Source organism: Zeus faber (genome assembly GCF_960531495.2).
Source record: "Zeus faber genome assembly, chromosome: 1".
NCBI lineage: Eukaryota > Metazoa > Chordata > Actinopteri > Zeiformes > Zeidae > Zeus > Zeus faber.
In genome coordinates, this window is record NC_137193.1 from 22,260,958 (window position 1) to 22,273,098 (window position 12,141).

At 45.2% G+C, this 12,141-nt stretch overlaps 1 protein-coding gene across 1 annotated transcript in view; it reads left to right on the forward strand.

The window, feature by feature from the left end:
• The window catches only part of cap2 (cyclase associated actin cytoskeleton regulatory protein 2), a 22,906-nt gene extending 10,860 nt beyond the window's left edge, over positions 1-12,046 (forward strand). Inside the window, exons 5-13 of the mRNA XM_080007809.1 lie at positions 3,093-3,236; positions 4,052-4,137; positions 4,436-4,541; positions 8,513-8,699; positions 8,804-8,979; positions 9,783-9,906; positions 10,045-10,127; positions 10,708-10,851; positions 10,965-12,046. Of these exons, the coding sequence (XP_079863935.1) occupies positions 3,093-3,236; positions 4,052-4,137; positions 4,436-4,541; positions 8,513-8,699; positions 8,804-8,979; positions 9,783-9,906; positions 10,045-10,127; positions 10,708-10,851; positions 10,965-11,048 (1,134 nt within the window). The 3' untranslated portion in view covers positions 11,049-12,046. The remainder of the gene's footprint in view (positions 1-3,092; positions 3,237-4,051; positions 4,138-4,435; positions 4,542-8,512; positions 8,700-8,803; positions 8,980-9,782; positions 9,907-10,044; positions 10,128-10,707; positions 10,852-10,964) is intronic.
• The last annotated feature ends 95 nt before the right edge of the window (positions 12,047-12,141 follow it).

Consider the following 12,141-nt stretch of genomic DNA (forward strand, 5'->3'; position numbering starts at 1 on the left):
TCTGCCACATCCCGAAGGAGGCTGGTCCGAATGGACCCTGTTGTCCCTGTGTGGCTGTGGTCAGAAGGTGGTCGGTGCCTTTTATGGCGGAAACCCAAGGGCCCGCTGGTGGACACCAGCGGTGAGGGAGGTGGTCAAGCTTGAAAAGGAGTCCTTCCAGGCTTGGTTTGCATGGGGGACTCCCGATTTTGCAGCCAGGTACCAGAAGGCCCGAAGAACTGCAGCTACAGTGGTTGTGGAAGTGAAAGCTCGGGTGGGGGAGGAGTTCAGCGAGACCATGGAGTAGGACTTTCGGCTGGCCTCAATGAGGTTCTGGCAAACCATCCGGCGGCCCAAGCTGTAATCAGCAAGGGTGGGGAAGTGCTGACCTTGACTGAAGATGTGGTAGATGGAAAGAACACTTTGATGAACTCCTAAACCCGACTGATTCGCCCTCCGTGGAGAAGGGAGGGCTGGAGTGGTCTGGGGGATCAGAACTCATCTCCCTGGCGGACGTCACTGAGGTAATCAGGAAGCTACGCAGTGGCAAAGAGCCTGGAGTGGACGAGATCCGCCCAGAAATACTTAAGGCCCTGGATGTTGGGGGGTCAGTCACGGCAGACACGCCTTTTCAATGTGGCGTGGATGTTGGGAACAGTGCCATGGGTGTGGCAGACAGTGGTGGTGGTGCCCATTTTTAAAAAGGGGGACTGGAAGGTGTGTTCCAACTATCTAAGGATCACATTGCTCAGCCTCCCTGGGAAATCCTATGCCAGGGTGTTTGAAAGGAGGGTAGTCGAACCTTGGATACAGGAGAAACAATGTGGATTTCGTCCTGGCTGTGGAACAACAGACCAACTCTTTTCTCCTGACATTTTTTGGATCAGCAAAAAAAAAAGAAAAAAGAAGAAGTACAACTTTGCTTTCCATTTATTCTGTAAAATACTTAAAGCAAGGAGCTTGTGCCCATGGTCTTAAATGAAAACAACATACAAGATGTCCAATGTTTCAATAAAATCTTACTTAAATACTCAATTGTTAAATTAAAGTGCAATATGAAGCACACATGATACCTTCTTCCTTCCAACAAACATGTGATAGTGAATGACAAAATATGATTAGATCCGCCCCCAGTAACTGAATTTAATTCCAATAAGAAACCGGTATCATGTTCAATTTCTCATGTTGATAACAAACAAAATTTCATGAAAACTGGTTCAGAATTAAGCAGGTTACAGTCGATTTTGTAGAGAAGTCTGCATCTCTCATTACACATCGGATTTTGTTTACTAGCGGATCTTGACCGCTCCAATATGGCGGACGAGCAGACGCATAGCCGCGACATACAGCAGCTCATTCCCGACATGTCGTAAAGTAGCAGCAACATAGGGCAAGGTATCTTAAACCAGTCAATGTGCCTCAGAGTAAAACACAGCAGACATCTGTCTTGTTTACCTTCTTTACACTGCAACTCTGCATCGAGATTTATGGAATTATTACTTAAAAAAGTAACAGCGGCAGTTTCACTGTGATGGTTACATTTTGCAATTGATCCGTGCTTCACATGCGAGCCGAACCGTGGGGGGGATCCATACGGATCACGGATCAACTACATTCCGATACACCACTAGAATTGGCCAGACCAGTGTACATGCGTTTTGTAGACTTGGGGAAAAAGTCTTTGACCGTGTTCCTCGAGGGGTTCTCTGGGAGGTACTACAGGAGTATGGGATCCGTATCAAATCCGTTCCAGGAGGGTGTTCGGGGCTCTAGCAGGGGTGAGCACCCAAGTGGAGGAGTTCAGGTATCTTGGTGTCTTATTCACGAGTGAGGGTAAGAGGGAGCGTGAGATTGACAGACAGATGGGTGCAGCATCTGCAGTCATGCAGGCACTGGACCGGACCATCGTGGTGAAGAGAAAGCTGAGCCAAGAGGCAAAGCTCTCAATTTACCAGTCGATCTTTGTTTCAACCCTCTGCTCCTCCGCATGGAGAGGAGCCAGTTGAGGTGGTTCGGGCAACTGTTAAGGATGCCCCCTGGGTGCCAGCCTGTTAAGCCTGTTGCCTCCGCGACCCACATTAAAATGGATGGATGGATGGGTGGTCAACATGGCATACAGTTCATTAGTTCCTCACACACCGACACGCACACGCACACACACACACACACACACACACACACGCACGCACGCACGCACGCACACACACACACACACACACACACACACACACACACACACACACACATACACACACACAGTCAAGCACATTTGAAAATCTACACTTGAGTTTCACTTTGTAAGGTTTACTGATAAATATTAGCCAACATATTCTAACATTTTGCTCTATATTAATAGAAAATCCTAGTTGGAAAGTGTCAAAGTACAATATGTGTTTCAGTTCAGATGCATCTTACCACGAGTTCTCCATCACATGTCAACAATAAAGTTCAGTCTCATCGCAGTTTCACATGGTAGCCACTTAGCTGTTGATCAAAATAGGAAATCCGGAGTAGGCGATTTTCCAAGGAAACGTCATGTTCTTGGTTTTGTGTGTGTGTGTGTGTGTGTTTGTGTGTGTGTGTGCGTGTGTGTGCGTGTGCGTGTGCGTGTGGGTCTGTGTGTGATTGGGGGGGGGGGTGCTTGGTAGGTAAACTAAACACTGGAGAAGCAGTATGCCTTACAAGGCCAGAGGGATCTCCCAAAGGACAGAGGAATGTTCATAGAATTGAGGGGAGGGAGGGAGGGTGAGGGAAAGAGTGATGGGAATGGAAGAACAGCTATAGCTAAGATCTGGACGATCCAATGGAAAAAAGGCTCACGCTAATAAAATGAGTTCGAGAACAGCTAACTGGTACTGGTGGCAGGCTGTGTGCGGACGGGGAAAACAGAGTTTGGGCTTCTGGCCGCTCAGAGTTTTTAAGAGACATGGCGTGTGAACGTCAGAAAAGCCGTATTTCACCTGCTCCCTTTCTGGTTTTATGCCTCATTAGGCTCTGGCCAACACAGTTTTTCAACACTCTCCCTTCCCGTCCCTTCCTACCTGTATACGTCATTTTGTCCTTTTTACACACCTGGTCACCCTTTCCTCCCTCCCTCCCCCTCTCCTCCTCAGATGGAGCTGCCCGACCTGCTGAAGCCCATCTCAGACCACATCCAGGAGATCCAGAGCTACCGCGAGCGGAACCGTGGCAGCGCCCTCTTCAACCACCTGTCGGCCGTCAGTGAGAGCATCCCGGCGCTGGGCTGGGTCGCCGTGGTGAGGGATGACACACACACACACACAGACACACACACACTCGCAACACTCAAGCCTATTCTTTTCTTTTTTTTGGTTGTTTGTGTACCCCTTCGGAGGATTCTTTATGTTTTCATTATAATTCAGCAATTCAAGAGTAGCCACCAAAACATGCTATCTGATTCAATTCATACAATTAAAAGGTAATTTATGTTGAATTATGAAATTGTAGTTTTCAAATAAAATTCTCTCCCTCTGCATTCGCACCTCGTCAATATAGCAAGTGATTGAGAAAATGCTTTGCCACAAGAACGTTCATATCCATCTAAAATCCTCTTTTACATGCCAATAAAACCTAGTTGACCCATTAACTAACTAAAACAAATATGAGAATAAAGTGAGGGAACAAAGTAAGTAAAATGATTATAATTGACAGAATTGGAGAGAAAGATAAATTATTTACCATAAAAATACGACAAAGACTTCAGTTTTCTCTCCCTCCAGCGTATCACATATAATTCATTTGAGCTCATAATCTGTCTCCCTTGCTGTCTGCTACGCTGTTATTTCTTGTCCTGGATTTCAGGGGAATATCATTAGGATCAAAGGCGGAATTCTCAAATAACAAGCGCTGGGACAGTTTCTGGTCTTTGTAAAACCTCCCAACGGCCGGACACTTTGTCTCCTAAGGACTCAAAGCATGTTTTACATAACATCCTGTCAAATAAAGATCATTTTCAAAATTCTATACATGGAAAAAGGTTTTTTCGGTGAAGCAGATAACCACATTTGTCCACGTATCTAACTGATGTCCTCCCTTCTCTCTTCTCCATCAGAGCCAAAAGCCCGGTCCCTACGTGAAGGAGATGAATGATGCCGCCACCTTCTACACCAACAGAGTGCTGAAGGACTACAAGGAGACGTAAATATCTTAATACGTTTTTACCAATGTTAACACAATAGAAATGAAGCAGCTCATAGAATGTGTGGAGAACTGCTATTATCAGGCATCTTCAGACAGTTTGAAACAATACAAAGATCTAAAGTAAAGTTGATAGAAATACTCCCATAGTGTATAGAGCTCCTCTAGCACTAAATACGTGAGAGCAAGAGCAGCTTGTCGTCACTCCTTCCCTCCTTCACCTGCTCTGACTCCCCTCCACACCGGTCCACGTCTTCCACCCCTTTTCGACGATACTAAACCTCCCCCTTCTCCCTAGCGACAGACGGCACGTGGAGTGGGTGCGCTCCTACCTGTCCATCTGGACCGAGCTGCAGGCCTTCATCAAACTCCACTACCCCACCGGACTGGTGTGGAGCAAGACCGTGAGTGCCCGAAAAAAATATCACTGAGATACAGGCGGACTGTTTTAATTAGATCTTTGCCCGGTCACCTGAGACAACGAAGATTCACACAGGACCAGACGGGTGTTGAAGAAGTGGTGGAAATGTATAGTGTGCATGCTTTTGTTGCTTATTTTGACATGATCTCAAAGATGCATATATCTAACTTATAGGCCTGATTCACCCCATACTGTGAGAATAAAAAAAGCAGTATATTTTATCCTTTCATCATTTTTAATGTGTTTAATCACGATACAGTCTGGTGAACCCAAATGCAGGACAGGACGCAGGCTCAGGAGTAGGTGCAAGGATCAGAGGTTTATTGAAGAACAGGCGGGGGTCAAAACCAGGGGAAAGGTCAAAAGGCAAACTTTACGGCAGGGAACCAGCGGGGAACCTGGGTCCAGGGAAACAGGCAAAGAATCTGCGTCCGGAAATCAGGCAGAGAATCAGAGTCCAGGGGAGTTGGCAGCGATACCATCACAGCGGCTACGACAGAGTGTGTAGGACAGGGAATACCACACAGCGACCTTACAAAGACAGAGTGAATGGGGAACACGTTAAATACAAGGAGTGACGAGGAAGGTGAAGACAGGTGGCGAAATTGCTGATTGGGGACAGGTACAGTATGCAGCGGCAGGGATGTGGAACCAGAGACAGACAGAGGGAGCTGGAGAGAGACAGAATAACAAAAAACAAGCACAGGATCCTGATAAATGTATCCTTTGTTTTACAAGTTCATATTGTATTTATTTGTTAATATTCACCAACTATATACTATATACAGTACATTTATACGCAGCACATCGTCTCTTAATTCCTGTCACAGCTACAGTGCTGTAGCCATTTCTCATATCTGTTGCAGCTCAAATTGTATATATTCTGTACATTCTGCTATTCAGATTGTTAACCGTTTAATGTTCGTTGTCTTTCTGATTGTGTATAACAATGCACCAACTCATTCCAAGGCAAATTCCTTGAACATAAAAGCGTAGTTGGCCAAATAAAAGCGATTCTGGTTCGGAAATAGTGAAAACAGAAGTCCCGTCCGGCAAGGCCGCACAACATGATCCGGAGTAATAAATAGACCAACATCGGGCGTCAAGACTGGAATGAAACTGTCTGAAGTACGGAAGCATCTCTGCACACCTCAGTGACACGACGGTTCTTATCGTTCCACGTCAGGACCAAAGCGCCTTAAAACCTTCCACTCTGGCAGCTACTGACTCCGCCGTGTTTTCATTTCATTTCCGTTCACAAGCCGCGATATTTTTACATCCGAGCTCCCTACTCCTGAGTCCTAGTTTGTGCACACTTCCATTTTTAGTTATGAGATGAAGCATCTGGTTACATAAACCCGCGCAGAAAGCATGAATGAGAGGACGAGCGGCTCCCCAGCCATGGCTCCGTCCAGACCTCAGTCACTCCCACACACACACACACACACACACACACACACACACACACACACACACACACACACACACACACCCACACACGTGTTTACGGACCAGAGACATAAAACTCTGCTGCTGCACTCTCACTCATCGCATCCGAGGGAGAGTACGTGTATTTTAGAGTGTTCTATCATCCAGGGAAGATGGATGGGACCCTGCGTCACCGCTTTACAGCCTCACACTTCTCTCAGAGCTCTGCTACCGTCGAGTTATTGAGCAAAGGAGGAGAAAACTTAAGAAAACTTTTTCTTTTATTTTTATAAACTTTGAGTTGAAAGAGGAAAGTGTAGCACACTTGTACACTATGGTTTCTCATTTATCATCAAATGATATCTTCCCACACCTGTTTGTGGTTGTGTGTGTGTGTGTGTGTGTGTGTGTGTGTGTGTGTGTGTGTGGTGAGGAAACTTGAGAGCTCACGGTAGCTGCGTGTCAGCTGTTGCTTCTGCTGTCGACTGACAGTGCTGAAGTATGTGTGTGTGTGTGTGTGTGTGTGTGTGTGTGTGTGTGTGTGTGTGTGTGTGTGTGTGTGTGTGTGTAAGTACCGGAGTGTGTGCAGTCAACAGGTGGTCTCCAGCATTGACTTGAATTGGGGTTTTCTTCACAGAATAAACCCAACCAACAATAGGCACTGTGTACACATGTACACACACACACACATACACACACACATACACATACACATACACATACACATACACACTCACACAGAATGCGAGGTAACCTAAACTGCGGGTCTTGTCCATGCTTCAGCTGCTGTTCAGATGGGGTTTAATGACACTAACACATGCACAGTCCGACAGGATGTAGCTTGATACACACACACGCACGCACGCACGCACGCACACCCACACACACACACACACACACACACACACACACACACACACACACACACACACACACACACACACACACACACACACACACCAAGTCTCAATGTTCACACCAATTCACATGCTAACTTACAGTACATACATATAAACATGCATATTACCACTCATAATCGCATTAGATACATCTACACATGCTGGGCTGTGAGGTGAGGGATGCACACACACACACACACACACACACACACACACACACACACACACATATCTCTTAGCTTCCATCAGTTTTAATGTGATGTGTTTAGTGGAAGTGAAGTGTGCGACACATGTGCCCAGTGTTAAAGGTCAAGTTGTCTCAGCTGTACTTTGAAGCACATTACTGTATGTGACAGGTCAGGTGTGTGTGTGTGTGTGTGTGTGTGGGGGGTTTACTTTGTGGGTCTGACAGCTAATAGCAGCTGTGCTGGCATTCGCAGTCCTCAGACAAAGAAAGCGAGGAGAGTGTGTGTGTCTGGTTCTCCTCACTGCAGTTGTTGATCGGGCACATTAAAGTTTTACTGGAAACGGTTCATCAGTTAAAGCAGAGACACCGCGCTGGACTGGAGACAGAAATATTTAAATATTAAATGTTGTCCTGTTAGCATGTGTTTTTAGCCTGCGAACCAGACCAATCTGCAGCTCGTGTGCTCTGCAGAATACGTCTGGCCACCCTCCCATTCAAACCGATTTCCACCTGACTTTGCCGGGGTCGGGCCAATCACAACCGTTTATCTAATATGGGGCGGGTTTGATACCATGACGATGCAGAGGAGCGCCGTTAACACACCTTACAAAGATGGCTGCCGCTGATGTGGAACGGTCTGTTGAATCCGTATTGCGACAGTATTAAACAAACTGGACGGTATATATTCTCTGGAAAGCTCAACCAACTCACTCAACGCTATGCTACACGTTTCATTGCTCTGATTGGTTGTAGGTCTATCCAATGCTCTGATAGGTTGTAGGTCTATCTTGAACTCTGATTGGTTGTTGGTAGGTTGTAAATGCGTCCAGAGACATTTTGGTCTGCACCCCGTTGGTAGCGCCCCTTGGAAATCGAAGGCGTTTGCAAATTTGTCTGGTGGCTAATGTGTTTTAATTTAAATCGATCAGCTTTGAATACGAAAGCATGTTTTATACCTTCAGTTGATTTCACTGCAGATCAAGAGGTCTCCAGGTTTAAATTCAGATGCCCCTGACGTTTCTTTAACCGTCATGATGCATTACCTGTTAATGTAGGCTATTTATTCGTGAATTTCCCCCAGGGGATCAATGTAGTGTTATCTTATCTCTTTTATTTTGCAATTTACAACCAGCAAGAATATAAAAGTTCAAAACAGTGAGTTATCTAATCGTCACATACCATCTCAAGTTTACCAAGGTGAGATGATAAAAACCTTACATGACTGCCCAAAGATTTTCTGTCCAATACTTCACCTGCTGGAGAGGTTTGGTATTACATGTACATGTGCATCCCACACTGGATTCAGTCGTCCCAGGGCACCAGGTGAACCTCTGCCAGGCCCTATCCCGTTTCCCTCGATGAAAGCAATATGGACTGAAGATGCCATCGTTTAGCGTAACCTGACATTGACAACAGCCTACTCTTCTTCTCCTCCACCAGGGTCCCATAGCTCCCCCGTCACTCTCAGACCCCGCTCCAAGCGCTGCCTGCCCTCCTCCGCCTCCTCCGCCTCCCGGCCCCCCTCCCGTCTTCACGGACGACAAGACCCAGAGCCAGGCACCAAGCGCCGCGCCCCAGCACTCTGCCTTGTTCGCCCAGCTCAACCAGGGCATGGACATCACTAGAGGTGGCCGACGCCAATACCAGCAGCCTGATCTGAAGCTCAAGGATGAAATAAGAGCACCCATTCACTCCATGTCCGTGTATAACTCTCCTCTTTCTCTACTTTAGGTCTGAAGCACATCCCAGACGACCAAAAGACCCATAAGAACCCCACCCTGCGTTGTCCGGGAGGCCCACAAGCCTCTCCAGGCAAGAGCAGGAACACTGCCACTAGAGACGCACCCAGTGCTGCCCCCCAAAAAAGGCCGCCATTACTGGAGCTGGAGGGAAAGAAATGGAGGGTGGTACGTTGAATCTTCAATCCAAATTCACTTTGGCCCTTTCTCAATCTGCGTTCTTGTCTGTACTTGTCGCAGCCCAAATACTGTTCCAATTCAAAGTCCACATCAAGCCAAGTCCAGTCCAAATGCCCGGATGTGGACTTGGTCCCCCCATTTTATCGAGGATGCATCGGTGGTGACTTGTGTGGACTTCAGACAGCCAAGTATCCCAGAATGCATTTTGCAGAATGACCGTCCTGCGTCCTCCCGTCCCCGGGAGTCTGTACTCCCAAGTCGAACTTGCCAAGTCTGAAATACCAAGTCCGCAAGTCCGGACTTTGGTATTGAGAAACGGCTGCTGTGTTTATCTTACCCAAGCTCGGACAAGACGGTCAATACCAATTTCATCCCTGTGTCCAGTACAGAGATAGCGATGGCTGCATGCGAACTGGGTTAGCTCAATGCATGGCTGCAGAGGGGATCAGCTAGCCTAGCTCCTGTGAAATTACCCTAAAAACTGTGACAGTTGATGTTTTTAATAAATGTTTCTTGTCCGACTTTAACATTATTTCTTACAGGGAACGATGTTTGAGAAATGGATGGATTTGTTTGCTTTTTGGTAATAGTCTGTTTCACCTTTATATAGTTAGAATTGTAGACATTTTTAGACAATCTTCACAGCACAAGCCCTGCATTCAACTGTTGATGAGTGGGTTCAAAGAGACTTTGCCTCAGTTTTATCCAATTTCCTATCTGCTGAGGTCAGTCGTTCTGAGGTCAGAGGTCACCGACTGATCAGGTCATGATCTCTGGACTGTGCGCTGCAGGAGAACTTTGAGCAGAAACACGATCTGGTGATTGAGGAGACGGAGCTGAAGCAGGTCGTCTACATCTACGGATGCAACAACTCGACTGTCCAGATAAAGGGGAAAATCAACTCTATTATTGTTGGTGAGTCACATGCAAATATTTCATAAGATGGCCAGTTTATTTAAACCATATCTTATATATATATATTATACATCATAGAATTCACTTCGGAATTTCCCTTATTCAGCTTGTTTGCTTGTGCATATTCCCTGTCTCTAGACAACTGTAAGAAGCTTGGCCTCGTGTTTGAGAATGCGGTTGGTATCGTTGAGGTCATTAACTCTAAGGCCATTCAGCTACAGGTGGGCAAAACACGTGCACAAATGTCATCTCTTCATAAACAACACACGTTGAACTCACGTATAATGGTGGAAAGGTAGGAACAGGGACTCTCGGTGGAGTTTGAGAGGGCTCTGTTCTCGACATGTTCTCACAATTAGCCCCTAAATAATAAGAACAATAGCAGACTTGTTTGGGAATGTCTCAGCCATGGCCCATTAGTGAGTGAACTTAACATTCCTGCTCACAATGTAGCGTGCACATTTCCTTCCCGGCTGCATGAGACGATGCAACCCTCATAACTGTGGAAAATTGTCTTTACAAATTCTGTTTTCCTCCCGTCATAAAGTCCCCTCTCTAATAGAACCTACATGACTCCCAAACAAAAAAGATGTTGTCCTTTTAATGGGGTGTTGTCTACCAACCTACTCCTAAACGGAAATTCTCGAGTCAGAGCAGTACTTTCATTAAGTGAATTGGTGAATCTCAAATGTCATATGTATCTAGTGCAGCGTTTACATTTACTCTTGGTTGTTTGTAATATGCCTTACCTAAAATACAAAACTGAATAAAAAATAGTTACAGGTTGTGTTCTTTCTCTAGGTGTTGGGTAAAGTTCCAACCATCTCTATCAACAAGACGGAGGGTTGCCAGGTCTATCTGAGTAAAGACTCTCTCAGCTGTGACATCGTCAGCGCAAAGAGCTCCGAGATGAACATCCTGGTCCCGGAGGGAGAGGATGACTATGTGAGTGTCTGTGCCTTTGTAGGTTTTTCCGTCTTTCTGAATTCTGCGTATAGAAGGCAGATGTTTCACAGTGAATACCCTATTGTGTGTGTGCGTTCTTTGTTGTGTTGCAGAGGGAGTTTCCCGTCCCCGAACAGTTCAAGACGGTTTGGGATGGCACTAAACTGGTGACGGAGCCCACTGAGATGGCAGGTTGAATGCTGCTTCCTCGTCACTGTCCACTAATTACTGCAAACGGTTACGATCTGTTTTTACAGATATAAGCTGTTTATGTTTAAAGTCATAAGTGTAGGCTCCGTTTTCTCAGTTTGTTTTCTAGCACTTTCAAATGTAACCGTAATTAGTTTGGTTTGTTCCTTTTGCATAGCTACAAAACTAACTACAACACAGCATGGGACAAACCATGAAGAATTTGTCAGGTTTTCAGAACATTTCAATGTTAATTTTGTAAGGAATAAAATGAATGCAGTATGAAGCTAGGTTTAGAAGCTGTGCCCCTCCAGTTTCTCAGACTCAGTTGTTTAGTTCAATATATTTAGATTGTCTTACATCTATGTGCCGTAGCAATAAGGGAATTTATGAAAGTATGTATGAACACTGATAAATAACCAATAATTGAATGTGTTCTCAAAAGCTTTCTCAAAATGTTCATATATAACCCTGCCTTGTCTAGCTTCACATTTCATTGTTTCATCATTGCGATGACGGAGGAAACTGGAGCACATACTCCAGAACCCTGCAGCCGCACATCACTGAACACACAAGACAATTTAGAAACGCACCATCAACACCTAGTGGCCAAGTCTACAAATAACATTTTATAGGTGTTATCAGTTAGATCAAGATAATGGACAACACTATTAAATAATAACCCAGCCTTGTACGTACAGTGCACTGTTTTAGAGATCAAGTTGTGTTTGCTGAAGGTATTATTGTTTGTTTGCCTGTATTGCATTTTCAACAAGACATGTCACTGTATTTCTAGGGAATGCAAATGTATCACACTAGGATAAGAGTGATTAATCGAGCCAAAAACACTGATTATATGCCTTAATATGATGAAACGTTAATGTAATGTGGTCATGTTAACCTTAGACCCATGCATGATACACCACTAGTGCTTTTCAAACTGTTTAATGGAGTTGAAATTGTCGCTATGCTTAAATCACTTTTTTAAATAAATTGAAAACCTCCATTACTTGTGTTTTGCCACAGATTGTTATTATACGACGATTGAATCATAGGGTAACGTTTATTACTATGTTGAAGATACAAAACAGGTTCAAAAAC